This window comes from Nomia melanderi, chromosome 3 (assembly GCF_051020985.1).
Source record: "Nomia melanderi isolate GNS246 chromosome 3, iyNomMela1, whole genome shotgun sequence".
Classification (NCBI taxonomy): Eukaryota; Metazoa; Arthropoda; class Insecta; order Hymenoptera; family Halictidae; genus Nomia; species Nomia melanderi.
This window is the reverse complement of record NC_135001.1, coordinates 22,850,243-22,864,405: the sequence shown is the minus strand read 5'-3', so window position 1 is coordinate 22,864,405 and position 14,163 is coordinate 22,850,243. Positions and strand designations below refer to the sequence as shown.

At 39.6% G+C, this 14,163-nt stretch overlaps 1 protein-coding gene and 1 long non-coding RNA gene across 4 annotated transcripts; one reads left to right on the top strand and one right to left on the bottom strand.

The window, feature by feature from the left end:
• Window positions 1-53: 53 nt before the first annotated feature.
• Window positions 54-13,764, top strand: BicD (Microtubule-associated protein Bicaudal D). 3 transcript variants are annotated; one of them, XM_031981872.2, is made up of 8 exons: window positions 54-715; window positions 971-1,111; window positions 1,199-2,035; window positions 2,100-2,246; window positions 2,493-2,525; window positions 3,199-3,628; window positions 3,715-3,969; window positions 4,676-13,764. In XM_031981872.2, the coding sequence occupies exons 1-8, from the start codon at window positions 506-508 to the stop codon at window positions 4,954-4,956; spliced, it is 2,334 nt and encodes a 777-aa protein (XP_031837732.1). In that variant the 5' UTR covers window positions 54-505; the 3' UTR covers window positions 4,957-13,764. The 3 variants fall into 3 exon arrangements, with proteins under 3 accessions (XP_031837732.1, XP_076221471.1, XP_031837733.1); XM_076365356.1 differs by having other exon boundaries at window positions 2,493-2,549; XM_031981873.2 differs by lacking the exon at window positions 2,493-2,525 and having other exon boundaries at window positions 57-715.
• LOC143174302 (uncharacterized) lies at window positions 3,267-4,778 on the bottom strand. Its single transcript, XR_012998132.1, has 3 exons — window positions 4,656-4,778; window positions 4,319-4,515; window positions 3,267-3,406 (listed from the first exon to the last, which is right to left on the bottom strand). It is a non-coding gene; the product is annotated as an uncharacterized LOC143174302 (long non-coding RNA).
• Window positions 13,765-14,163: the final 399 nt, after the last annotated feature.

Below are 14,163 nucleotides of genomic sequence, written 5' to 3'. Positions count from 1 at the left end.
TACCGTTGATTTCCATGGGTTTTCACTTCATAGGGATTCTTGTAACGTTTCCTATATTCCTATAGGGTGCATGCAACAGAATAACAAAGAACATATTCATCTCGACGGCGATACGCGTTTATTCCGAGTCGACGATGATTTCGTGCATTTTTCCGATAAAATGTAATTAATGTGTGTGCTTATCGTGACGGGACGAAACGACGGAATAGCGGAACGGGACACGAGGAACGCGAAACGCGTAAAGGAACATGTATCCATCCGGTCCGTGTGATTTTCCCCGCGCCCTCTCCCCTTAATCACACGTCTGTCAAATGGTCGTGAATTCTCGGAAGATGTGAGGCTTCGGAAAGCGGGCACGCAAAGGAAATAGCGTTTCGAGTATTCGCATAATGCTATTGCATCTAAAATACATCACGGCCGCCGATGTTCCGATATATTTACGGTAACGACGAGGAAGTATTCGACGGGGAAAGGAGCGAAGCGATCTTGGACGGTGTGCACAGCAATGGCCACGATAGACAGTGTTACGATAGAAGACCTCCGGATCGAGATCGAGAGGCTCTCACGTGAATTAGATCTAGCGTCTACGGAAAAAATACAATCGGCTCAATACGGTCTAGCTTTGCTCGAAGAAAAATCGGCTTTGGAGCAAAGATGCAACGATCTCGAGGCCCTCTACGAAAACACGAAACACGAGTTGGAAATCACGCAAGAGGTTAGCTCTGTTTCCCTTATATATTTCGATGCACGTGAACTGTTGTCTCTTTTAAGTTTTTCCTTTTAAAATTTCGTCTAAAATTCGATGCTCTCCGTATACGTTACACTTTTTAACAGTGTTTCTGCAAATTGCAATATGTTTGTTGTACAGCATTTGTGCTTTAACAAAAAGTAGAACTTTGTGAATATTTTAACCGATGTCAAGGGGGGATTATGTACTTTAATTATTTTTCTGATGTATTTCGGTTTACAGGCTTTAGCAAAGTTCCAGACAACTACAAAACTGACCACGAAAAGCGGCATAGAACAGGAAGAAAGTCTTCTTAATGAAAGTGCTGCACGAGAAACATCTCTTCAAACGCAAATTATTGAATTAGAGAATGAAACCAAGCAGGTATGTAATTTATTGTTTGAAAGAGTATGAAAAAGTTTATGGTTTCTTCGAGTTTATACATTTTTTGCTTAATGTTGCTTCATTTAGTTACGTCATGAATTGGAACGGGTGTTATCCGAACGTGATCATGCATTCCAAGAACGAGAAGAAGTGGGTAAAGACCACCAGCAAGCGGAGACAGAAAGGAAATCTTTGCGTACTATGCTACGCGAATGTAGATTTCGTGAAGCTAGACTTCTTCAAGATTATTCAGAATTAGAAGATGAGAATATTTCCTTGCAAAAGCAGGTGTCTGGATTGAGATCCAGTCAGGTAGAATTTGAAGGTGCCAAACATGAAATAAGAAGATTAACAGAGGAAGTGGAACTTTTAAATAGTCAAGTGGAAGAGTTAACAAACTTGAAAAAGATTGCTGAAAAACAAATGGAAGAAGCACTTGAATCTTTGCAAGCTGAACGTGAAGCAAAATATGCTCTTAAGAAAGAACTTGATCAAAGAATTAATAGTGAATCCATTTATAATCTTAGTAATCTTGCACTTTCAATTAGAGGAATTACAGAGGATCAAACAATATGCAGTGATGGAGAAGATGATTCTCCTGCATTACGTAGAATTGAGGCAGATTTAAAAACTCAGGAACCAGGTACTTCAGCCACTGACAAGCAAGTTGATTTGTTCTCTGAAATCCATCTCAATGAGTTAAAAAAATTAGAAAAGCAGTTAGAACTTGCAGAGTCAGAAAAAGCTCATCTTACACAGAATTTAAGGGAATCACAATATGCTGTTGAGAAAAGTCAGAACGAATTACAATCTTTTGTTGCACGTATAGTGCAATTGGCAGCTCATGTACAATCTCTGCATCACCTTCATTCTAAATTACCTGAAAAACAAACTGAAGAAGCTACACTGGATAAATTGAATCAAGTATGTATAAAAAATATCCATGTAATCTATAGAATAAAATATTAATTAATTTATTCCTCTTCAGGCCATTATGCAGTACCATCAATGGAGTACTATGTCTGCACGTGAAGTGAATCAACTTCAAAAAGATTTAGCTGAATTGGAAAATGGTTTAACTATATCTGATTCAACGCAACAGTTACGAACGGAATTAACGAATCTGAGAAATAAGGTATATAACATTTTTTACATTTATATGGAGTTTTTTATTTTACATACTTATAAACAGCAACATAGCAGCAAATATGATGAAGAACAGAAATGTAAGTCATTAACTTAAAGTCATTAACTTAAGTTAAGTTTTCACTGACAATAAGTTAGTACGTGGAAATAACGAAAGTAAAATAAACTGTGACTCTGGCACAATGACAATTAATATTCAAAATTTAGACTTTGAATAGAAATTATGGCATTTCAGATCCCCGAGTCAGAGAAGAGCCTTCGAGAAAAGGTTGGAACGTGTGATCCCGTTGATGTATTTACCAATTATTTAATAACAATTTGTCTTTTGGCTCCTTTAATGATCCGTACAGATTGCTTTCTAATGTCCTAACAACCCATCTTGTATTGCTTTTGATATCTTTATATTCTTAACTGTTCATGTTGCTATAGCTACTGACGGATATACCATGACTTCTTGAAGCATAGACTCCTTTGTGAAAATATTTCTATACTCTATGTGTCCTAGCATACTATTGTTTTCACAAATGGGTTGATACCATCAATATCCATATGAATGTTTTTCTTATCAAGTGCTCCAACAAATGTACGGATCTCAATTGCTATGCACTGTGGCTTTAAAATAGAATGTGCTTAGGAACAAGAACTCAGTAAATACTATCCTTCTATTTGTTTCACTTGCATCTAACGTAGCATGAGTCAGACTCACAGAGCCTGTTTGCACGATGTTCAAGCAGATATTCTCTATATCATCTTGTACAGTCTTGCAAAATTACTTCAACTGTCAAGCATTGTTTTCTTGAAATACGAAATCTGTCTTTCACAATCAAAGTTTTAAAGCTGATATACATACAGTATCAATGAACACACAATAAATGACAAAACTAGTAAGTTCTTGATGAATATCATCAATGCGAATATAAACGTTATTCATTACATTTCAGCTTTTAGATACAGAGCAAAGAAGTATACAACTTGAATCTGACATTGCTATTCTATCGAAACTCGCAGTGGAAGCTGGCGGTTTCCTTGACTCCGCGCAGAATGATTTGCAAAATATTTCTGACGAGCTTGCTCAACTTTACCATCACGTTTGCACAGTTAATGGAGAAATTCCATCGCGCGTGGTTCTTGATCACGAAAAGATCGTTCCTGAAAAGGAAGAAGAGAATGAGAAGATAGAATGGTGCAGAACTTTGTTCAAGACAGACATTCAAATTAAAGATTTAGAAAGTTTGAGTAAAGCTAAAGAAATAGCGAAACATATAGAAACTGCAATGGATCAAATTAAACATCTCAGAAGCGCTGTCGAACATACAATTGAACTTTCCAAGGTTAAAGGAATACAGTCGAACGTTTGCAACGTGTGCGAAGGTAGGTTGAAAGAATTGCTAGATAAATTTATATCTCTTTTATTCCTATGCCACGAATAATATATTTCTCTTTATCTTAAACTATAGGGTCTGTAAATGAGAACAAGGCAGAAGTAGCAGACCTACAGGAACAAGCGATTAGGTTGAAGGCCTTGTTATCCGCTAAACGCGAGCAAGTTGCAACATTAAGAACAGTGCTGAAATCGAACAAGAATACCGCAGAAGTAGCGCTTACAAACTTGAAGAGCAAATATGAGAACGAGAAGATCATTGTTAACGAAACCATGTTGAAGTTAAGAAACGAACTTAGAATGTTAAAAGAGAACGCTGCAACATTCTCAAGTAAGTTTCCCATTAATGAAATTCTCAATTTACATTTCCTTATATTATATCACCTAAGATATTTAGTATCTATTTATTTCTACACAGAACAGTTAATTTATTCTCTTTTTTTTCGTTTTACTAACATTCCACTAATGTACTACCATAAAAATAATAACTGTTATCAGCATTCATGTGTATGTTGTTGCTTTTAACAAGTTGTGCCACGATCGACTTTGCAGTTGCATTGGGAGTTTGTCATCAACGATATTGCTTTGTTTTATAGCAAATTACATTAACTATTTATTACCACTGCGATTTCTATAACTAACAGTACATTTCTTCCAAAATAAAGTATAAATATACTTACATTCAAGTTAAAATGATTCACTTCAAAGATTACCGAAATTCTTTATAATACATTCGGCACGATTATAAAAACGTCCTTTTAACGTTGCTAGACCATTACCCGCGTATCACTGCAAACGACCCACAGATAGGTAACACTACCTTGAATATATTCTTTAACGCATCTAACATCTTTGGTCCTACAGTCGAAGGACTCTACTAAAAGACATTAAATTGAAATTATTCGAGCGGTTAATGTTACTTATTATCAAATGTTCTCCAATCTATTTGGGTCTGCTCTATCGTGCGTACTAGATAATTCATGCTCTCACGCATCTCTTCGTATATGGTGTTAATACCTGCTAACCGCACTCCTCAGGTCTGCGTGCGATGTTCGCCGCACGCTGCGAAGAATACGTGACACAGGTCGAGGAACTCCAGCGGCAGCTGGCCGCGGCGGAAGACGACAGGAAAACGTTGAATCAGCTTTTGCGGCTCGCCGTGCAACAGAAGCTCGGCCTGACCATGAAACTGGAGGAATTGGAGGTGGACCGAGAGTTACGGAATACTCGACGGCACGCGGCGAGTGCAAACGGACGAGGTAGACCGCGATTGTCGCAACAGACGAACCGTCCTCACTTAGGCAGAGAGTTCTTCTAGAAAATGATGAAGATGTGGAGCAAAATATTCTGAGAGAGACGAGGATATTGAACTTTTCAATTTTTTACTGCTCGCCGTCGAACCGTATATAGTCATTGACATATAGTTGCTTTTCTCAAAGATTAGGAAATCAAAGAGTTCCAACAGTATTGCGAGCTATCCTTTTTCGAATATATTTCACATCGATTATTCGTAGACGCATAGACAGAGTAGAAATTGTATAAAACCGTTCTTGTAATACGTCACGAGAATATTTTTACAACATTCGGGCAGATCAATGACCATTTAACTCTAGAACTACCAAGGTGAAATCTTTCGTGTTCTATATTAGAGGGGGCGACGAGGAGGAGGAGGAGGAGGAGAAGGGCGATAATGTTCACCAACAGTTTTTCAAACAGAAACGTTAGTTTGTAATGGGCATTTTTGGATGTGCAATAGTTAGCTTTAAGAAATACGCAACAATTTGTTGGAAACATTTTTAAAGCCTTTGATCGATTCGAGAAGTTTTACATTTAGACTAGGTTCTTGATAAATAAGAATCGCATCTCAGCGTAACATTCTATCCTTTTCGTGAGAACTGTGTTGTATCGTATCGTAGACACATTATGTTTTTAACAATGACGGAAATCTCGTTGATGTAGCAACATCATTTCTAACATTTTCTGACGTATTCTGAAAGATGACACGTTTTTGTCTCCTCCTCTCTTATCCCTTTTTCCCAAAGTAGTGCTAGGGTTAACAGACGAAAAGACAAGAAAAGACCTGTTCTCCTCGTTTGTAAGGGACAACTTTTGTAATGGATTTAACGAGACGCGGAGCAGGACGTTTGGAAAACTTTGAAATGTTCATATTTTCTTGCAACGATGTTGCTCCATATCGTAGGGATATTTAGGAAGCTCTGCCTTCTGTTACCAATGTTGTTAGTAGAGATGCCTGATGACAAGCGTAATAACGTGTTTCTGTTGCTTTTGTTTTACGCGACCGGCACGGAACTCTGTGGAACGTTCTGTGCCCGATGAATGGAACGCATTCGCAACCGAATCGCGCAAACGATTCTTGCGAATGCGAGAACGCTTAAGCATACATTTCGATGAGTTGATTTTCAAATCGATTCGCCTTTCTTTTTTCTTTTCTTCTTTTATTTTAAAAGAAAGAGAGATACGTTAATTGTATATGTGTTTATTTCTTATATTTCAGCCGATGATATATACGTTTTTTAGTCGGATTTTATATTTATCTAGTACGATGTTGTTTATCAGTTTGTAACCGCGTAGAAAATATTCATGCATGAATGGCTCGTATGATTATAATACTTGTTAGATCGAGTCACGGATAACTTCCATTCTGCACCTTTCGAATTCGTTATTCTTATCCAACGCGACCGAGTCCTCTGTTATCACGAACAGACCGCAGATGTTCGTGCAGTTTCACACTTAAGTGGATCGACTTGTCATTGTGTTTCGTACGGCTGTATTCGTCGAGAGATGCATAAAATCGGCAGTCCACTTACGGATTAATAATTAACCGTTTATTCGTTGGTCGACGAATACGCCGCCCGCGATGGAAGTTGTTCGCGAACTCGGACGAGTACATGAGACAAATGCAAGTTCTTTCGTATTAATGGGGGTGCATGACGAAAACAGGAAAAAAAAAGAAAATGAACGTATACTGTTTTTTAGGTAGACGAACAAGAAAAACAAGAATTTTACATTGCATACCATAGAGACAATATTATTGTGCGCGACAAGTAGCGTTTATAATCAAAGTAGAACGGAGAGTACACCGTAGACGTGTAGAGTCGAAGGGAAAAAAAAAAGAAACAGTAACGAGTCCCTAACTCTTAGGGGCCCATTCTCTGAGTAGCTTGTCCGGCAAACGACATCGTTCAATTACAATGCGAAAGAGAGCGTTGCTTCATTGTCTACGACATATTCCTTTCACCGTTTTATTTCTCTTCTTTTTCTACATCACCTTTTCCGTCTGGTCCAATTCTTCTGGTATGTGGCATTTTCAGCACGTTCCAGTTCTTCGTTTTTTTACAGCTCATGATTCCGTATTTCGTACAGTTTTTATCAATTCCGAGAGGCAAAGAAACCTATACCGTTTTATAATTGACTCAAGCGGAACATGGCCTAAACAGGCATCAGTTCAATTCTATTGAATTTGGCAGCTTTTCATTATTGAAACTATTTGTATCGATCAGTGGTATTACTGTATCAGATATAGACTTATTATTGTATTATTAGTTGTTGTTTATTTATATATCTATTTATATATATATATATACATATGTATATCTATTTTATCGATTCGCTTCGATCGAGACCAGTAGCTATACTTTTTACTTTAATATTCACCGTTGCATAATATTAACCGATCTCGTTTCGTAAGATCCAGCGCAGCTGTTTACGCGGAAACCGTACTAATTAATTGTCGATTCCAATCAGAAACGGATATGTTTTTCCTGCGAATGTACATGTTACATTTTACGATCGGTTACTTTGTACATTTTCACCGCACGGTTCCCGAACGTGTCCAAGCCGCGTCTCAAACTTTAACCATCCAAACTTTATAGAAAAATCTGGTTCACCTTGTAATCAAATTATTTTCTTTCGACCGAATACAATTGTAATGGGATACGAAGCAAGGGTAATTAATGAGGCATTACGTTTTCAAAAATTGTCAACGCGGTCGCGGATCACTCGGGAACCAGGCGCTGCTGCACCCTTTTGTTATTTCCATCATTCCTTTCTTCGTCACTTTCGTTCTGCGTCCAAGCGGAATGTTGCGAAAAATAAAATGTGTGTGCGTGTGTGTGTGCGTGTGCGTGTTTTTGTAATGGAAATCATGCACGATACGCTTGGTACATCGCGGAAAACTATTTAAATTGATTGTCGATCGATCGTTCTATTTAAAGTCGATATTAACGATCAACGTGAAACCGTCTTTAATCAAATCTGTTAATAGCGCTGTATTAGTATTATTACCTTTATTACTATTACCATTATTATTATTATTATTATTATTATTATTATTGCTATTATTGTATCGTCAACAATATTACAATTGTACATTAATTACCGCGATATTGCTGTCAGCTTCGTCGCGTAATCCAGATGATGAGTACCTAAAGAGAATTTATCGATCGTTCATTGACTATCAATTGATTGATTAGTTGTCGCTATTATTATATTTATACCGTATAGTTACTCTATTGCCTGTGTCTACGATTCTAATCAACACCAGAGATCCTTGTTTAACAGTTTATTTTTATTTTTATTTACTCGAGTTAACACTACCTAGCAACCAACGGAATAAAATGTGCAGATAACAAAATTTTCGTTTACACCTTTTTGTTTCCTGTTTCTTTTTTTTTCTTTTCCTTGTTTGCCATTTCCGTGGAATCGACGAATTCGCCGCGACCTGTTCGTCGTTCGATCCTTTCGATAACCGAGGAATGCGTATTTTCTATTTAATTCGTTAACTAACGATTTAAATAACAGTCAAATCGCTACTTAAAAATAGCCTGTCTAAAGAAGCACGCTTTTGAAATCTGTTACTTCGGTTTTCGTTTAAATCGAGCCACGATCAAATTAATCGTTAACTCGCGAAATTCATTGTTCGTCCTTCGCGCCGCGGTCTCCGAAGTGTCTGTTTACAAGGTCGCGGTGAATTCGTCAATTGGGATGTCGGGAGGACGCGACGATTGTGTCGCGTCCTTGTTTATTATTCGGTTCTCCTCGCACGGTATGATCAACCGGTTGGATGTTGAGCGATAGACACAGGCGGTTCTAATTTATGTCCATGAACCGAGCCAGCCTCGTACCACCGTCCCTTCCCCACCCGTCACGCCACTGCCAGGAACGAGTTGCAGATGAAATTCTTTCGTTTCTCTTTACTACCGTTAATTAATATTTACCTTCTGACTTCGTCCTTGATGAAAAGAAATTCGTCCTTAACTTCTCGCCTTGCCGTCCGCGCTCCACAATGGCGACACGAAGCGAAATGGTTCATTATTACAAATGAAAAAGGAAAGAAAAGAAAAGAAAAGAAAAGAAAATACGAGGAAAGATGAAGAGCAATTGCGAATACGAAGAAATTGAGAATAGATATTTTCATCGTGTCTGTCGAAACGGCGACTCCGTCGACCGCTTTGACAGCCAGCCGTTCGTAATACGTCCGTTGTTGTTATCCTTAAAAATTCTATTGGTAGACGTTCTAGCGTCCGTTTACGTTATTTCGAGTTCGAGACGGATTCACATTTGCCGGTGGGACTACTTATATAACCCGAGGAAGTTCTTGCTGTAATACCGAAGCGGAAGTTTCGTAAAGTTAGAACGTTAAATTTAGAACGTCTGAGTTGGGCATTTTCTTGTGTTTTCCCATGAACGCGTAGAAGAAGTAAGAGGCGTGTAAAGTAAGACGCGCGAAATTCGGTCGCCGAAGCGCCAAATCTGTAAACTTCTGCCAAAAATATTCTGTCCTCTCGAGGGTTTGACCATCCTTCACGCACTTAACGTCCTTCGCAAAGTTCCTTCGTGTTGCAATGCGTGTCGTCGAAACACTTTGTAAACACGTTGCCCTGTCAACAGCCTCGGAAACGAGTCTACGGGACGCGTCCGTTCTTTTATTGTGACGGTGAGGAGGTGATGTCGACTTCGGATCGTGCCAATGTTGAACAACAAGAATATCAACTTAAGTATACCGATAAGCGATCCATCGTCTTCTCGACAGAGAAGAATTCGAATTACATTACCATTTAACGCGATAACGAATCATTGATCGGTATGTTTGTATTTATGGAGGTCCGAAGTCGACATCGCGTTCTTATCGAGTCGACGCGAACGTTATTATTCGGAAGGAAAGATACGTTGTTGTTTATAAGGAGAAATTAATTAAATCTCGAGACTCTCCTTTCGTCCACTGAGCGTTTCTTGTCTGCTTCCTCGAGCGGTGCGGGACGTTCGCGACTCGAAAATTATTCGACCACCTCGAAACGACAAATTTCAATCGAAATTTGACCAGAAATCTGTCCATAAGCACCGATGCGATCGAAGATGGCATTTAACTCGTAGCTAAAATTCGTAAAGGGGAATCACTTTCACGACCAATCGCAGTAGGCTATCGTTCTCCTCGACAATAACATCGACGTTAAACGGTTAAACGACGTTGGAGGCAAAACGTTGAGACGGCCGCGCGCGCGCCATCGCGATGATTCGAACGTCCATCTTGTCGCGTGCCCGCACCGCGAGGAGCGTCATTATAGCCAGCGTGTTTCCTTCTCTCTATTCTTCATCGAGCTTATACGGTTAAGAGAGAAATTATCTAAATGATATCATTTAACGTCGCGACCAACAAAAGTACCATGATATTTTTACATTCGTGAGAATGATGATGGAAGAAAAAGGACGAGGAGTCCACTAAGAGAATTATGATGAGAATAAACGTCGGAATCTATCTGCCGGGTGGGACGAGAAACGCGAATGTCTGTCAAAGGAACTCGAACGTGTTCTTTGCTGTTATATACAGCTATCTATGTAGTAATCATTATCGAGCAATCTCCTAGGATAACGAAATCTCCCGAACAGAAACGTTACTAGCTGCTTTTGGGTTTTTTTCCTAGTACTTTCAAGTTTGTTTCGAAGCTTATTTCCTTGCTCTAGTAATTTCCATGGAAATTTCTGTTAACAGCAAATCCAAAGTAAAATTTACAGAATCGAATTCCTTATTCCCTTCCGTAAGTTAGAAACTTTGGTTTAATCGATGTTTAGAAATGTATCAATATAATCATCGACGCTCGCGTTTTTAGTGGCTGAAATTTAGCCGGCGTTCAATGCGTTAAAACGAGGAACATCGGGGAACACATAAGAATTCCGTGAAGCGTCGTCGACCGAGACGACCGCCGATTGTTCCCTTGACGGATGTAGGGCGCAGTTCGAGGTGTCAAGTGCACCGGCAGGTAGATTTGCTCAAGGCTTCCATAAAAGCTATGATTGCGTCCCAATTCTGGCTGGCTTCCTGGCAGTGGCGTGTGTTTGGCTTAGATCGTATTATACGAACGTGAGGCGTAAAGAACGCTCGAGCGCCGAGTAAGATTAGCTGTAATGGCGTAGGATAAGCGATTTAACCGACTGCGTAACTTGTGCTGGAGTCATTAACCGACCGCGGGAATTCGAGTGGATCGATGGGTTCGAATGATGTAGTCGTCGGGCAAAATACAGTGAACCCGTACGTCATTCCCACGGCCAAAAAGGCAAATTCCGTGCATCCGGATCTGCGCGGAACTTCGAAGCTCGTTCGTACTCGTTCGAAAAGCCCGGATTTCACTTGGAAAATCGGTATTCTTCGAATTGGACGCGTATGAAATTCCTCTGAATTCTAATCGCAACAGATTGGGTCTTCGGAATGGCAGTTTCACGAGTTCGTTGTACTTTGTCCATTGTATAATCGGCGGAAACGATATAGCGTGGTCGACGAGCTGTTTAGACTCGTTTAGATTCTGGGATCACAGAATCGATGGGAACGCGAAGTTTCACGGATGTTGGACTTCGTTCCGTACGAACTCTTTGGGATTCATTTTCAATTAGTATCTTTGTCAGTATACATAGCGAATTAAATTTTACGATTACCTTACGAGAGAACTACAATAACACGAATATTATTGAATCTCAATCCATAGTTTTCATTGCGATTTGGACTGTATAAACGCGTGAAATCAGCAGCCTCTGCTACTGATCCTTTCATACGTTTTCAAGATTTGTCCAAAGTCTAGCTGTTTGACTTTTTCAGGGATTGACGAAGTTCGATCTACTTCACGAAAATCTACTTCACAGTCACATTGTATCGTTTCAACGGATTATATCAGGCGCGTTCGACTGGAGCCTCCACGAGCAGGTCGAAGATTAAAGCTTCGAAAGTTTTCGCGAGAAAGCGATTTCTCGTTTGCAGAATCAAATTTGGAGTGAGTTGCGATTCTTTCATAATTGTTTCTATTCCGACATCTGCTGATTGTTCTGTTTATTCAAGTGACATTTAGAAGCTTGTTCCAAGACTTGCTCCTGGAGGCTCAAGTTAGCACTAGGTTTACGGAACGCGTCAATTTGACGCAGATTGGATTTTACAAACATTATTCGGTGAATGTTTCAATCGGTTTTCGTTGATCCAGTTACACGAATACGAATCCTGATTGTCTGTACATCTACAATTTCCGAAATATAATGAACGAATATCAACTTCCCCAGAACAATAGAATAAACTACAATAAACGCCCGTAAACCTAGTGTTAAACGTTCCTGGACTGCGATCGCGTGTTCGTGTTCTGGGATGCGAGACGTCTTCGAGGACGTTTGTGTGTTTCTTGCACCTTAACAGGGTCCACGTTACATGTAGTCAGGAAATTCTGATCCTATCACCTGTCCTCTTGATCACGATCTTTCCTACAGCGATCGTTAGGTTAATATTCCATACCATACCCTTAATGTTCCACTCTTCACCTTCTTGTCTATGAATGTCCGTCAATGCGGAAGTGTGGCATTTTAGAAAGCGAAAACGCAATTTGTGACAACGAATTACCGATTTGCGGTTTCAGTTCATCTGTTAGACGCCGCTCGATGGCTTGGTTTTGCTTGTGGTTTTATGGAAATGTATCTATATGGAGTTGAAACTTGTTTGAATATTGATTGTAGGAAACGTAGGAGAAACGAATTTATTTTGGAGTTTAAGAGCTTGATTAACCCTTTGAGCCAATTGATTTGACACAGCAAAATTATAGAGTTTGATATTTAATATTAAACTTTGTACAATGCATCGGATAAAAAAGCTTCGTTTCTCAATTTACCTGTGATTTCCCTTTGAATTCGTTTAAAAATAACCATTGTTTTTGTCTAGCTAGAAAATGTTAAGTATTGGAAGGAGGTATATTACAAAGGGTTAAAAGGAATTTAAACTGTAAGGTTTAACGAGACTTAGTTAGACTTAGTACTATTTTTGAAAATTAAATGGAAAAATGCGAAACTGTCCATCCTTCTTTTACCACAAGAAAAACCAAGTCTAGCAGAGCGGTGGATCTAATTAATTTCTCAAGTAGTAGTACTCCGGCTAGTATTCACTCGTAGCGAAGATCGCAATGGATACAATTAACATAAAATTCGTAGCTCGTCAGTGTACTTCGCCATTGGTCGACATTCAGTCACACTTCTTGATCTGACAGCGTACTCGAGTCCCAGGGATCCAGAGTCATTGTAAATACTGTAAATGCACACTAGTATTACGCAATGGTAAACAAAGTTTTCGACGTACGATAAGGTTATACGGGAACGCCGACAGGATTAATCGACGATTTATATCTCCGAGCAACTACGTATATTTTCTTCGTAGCCGTGCGTAACCCAACTATTCATGCAACCACGTGTAGCGTAGAGACCGAATGACGGGAACGACGACGACAACGACGACGACGACGACGACGACGAAGATGAGGACGGCGACGAAAGAGAAGCGACGAAACGGACGTTTGCCGTAGGCGGTTCGCGAGTTTTGTCCTTGACCTTTGTCCCGACGTTCATTCGAGCAGAGATTAGTCGGACGAGAGCGTCGCTCGTGTTAAGTAGATATACCGGTAGTAGACACTAAGTAGATGTTCAGCGACACTTATTTAAAATCGGAAGAGAATGCGAACGATGTGCTGATTCCCAGGCCGCATTCCAGTCGGTGCCTGATGTGTTACACGTTATTAAACCAACGGGACATTACCCGCATTAGAAATTCTTTTTGTAATATAAACTGAAATATAATCATTTGTAACATGAACTGATCGAGGCTTTGACCCGATACGATTTCCAGCCTGGAGTCCCATCACTGCTGAGTCTTTTCCTACTGATTATCCAGTTTCATTCCGACTTTTGTGTAGTTGATACTTGGATTTTATAGTCTGAACCCGAATGGGACCAATGGTTGTTTAATTTTCCCATAGGTTGACCTGGAGGCTTTGGCCTGATGAAGAGTCCCATCACTGCTAAGCCTTTTCCTACTGATTATCCAGTTTCATTCCGACTTTTCCGTATTCGAGACCTGGATTTTATAGTCTGAAGCTGAATGGGACTAATAGTTGTTTAATTTTCCCATAGGTTGACCTGAAGGCTTTGGCCTGATGAAGAGTCCCATCACTGCTAAGCCTTTTCCTACTGATTATCCAGTTTCATTCCGACT

Excerpts from the sequence above, each read along its gene's own strand:
- BicD (XM_076365356.1), top strand. The coding sequence starts at position 506 with ATGGCCACGATAGACAGTGTTACGATAGAAGACCTCCGGATCGAGATC. Across the intron at positions 716-970 it reads AGTTGGAAATCACGCAAGAG|GCTTTAGCAAAGTTCCAGAC; the intron begins GTTAGCTCTGTT and ends TTCGGTTTACAG. Across the intron at positions 3,970-4,675 it reads GAACGCTGCAACATTCTCAA|GTCTGCGTGCGATGTTCGCC; the intron begins GTAAGTTTCCCA and ends CGCACTCCTCAG.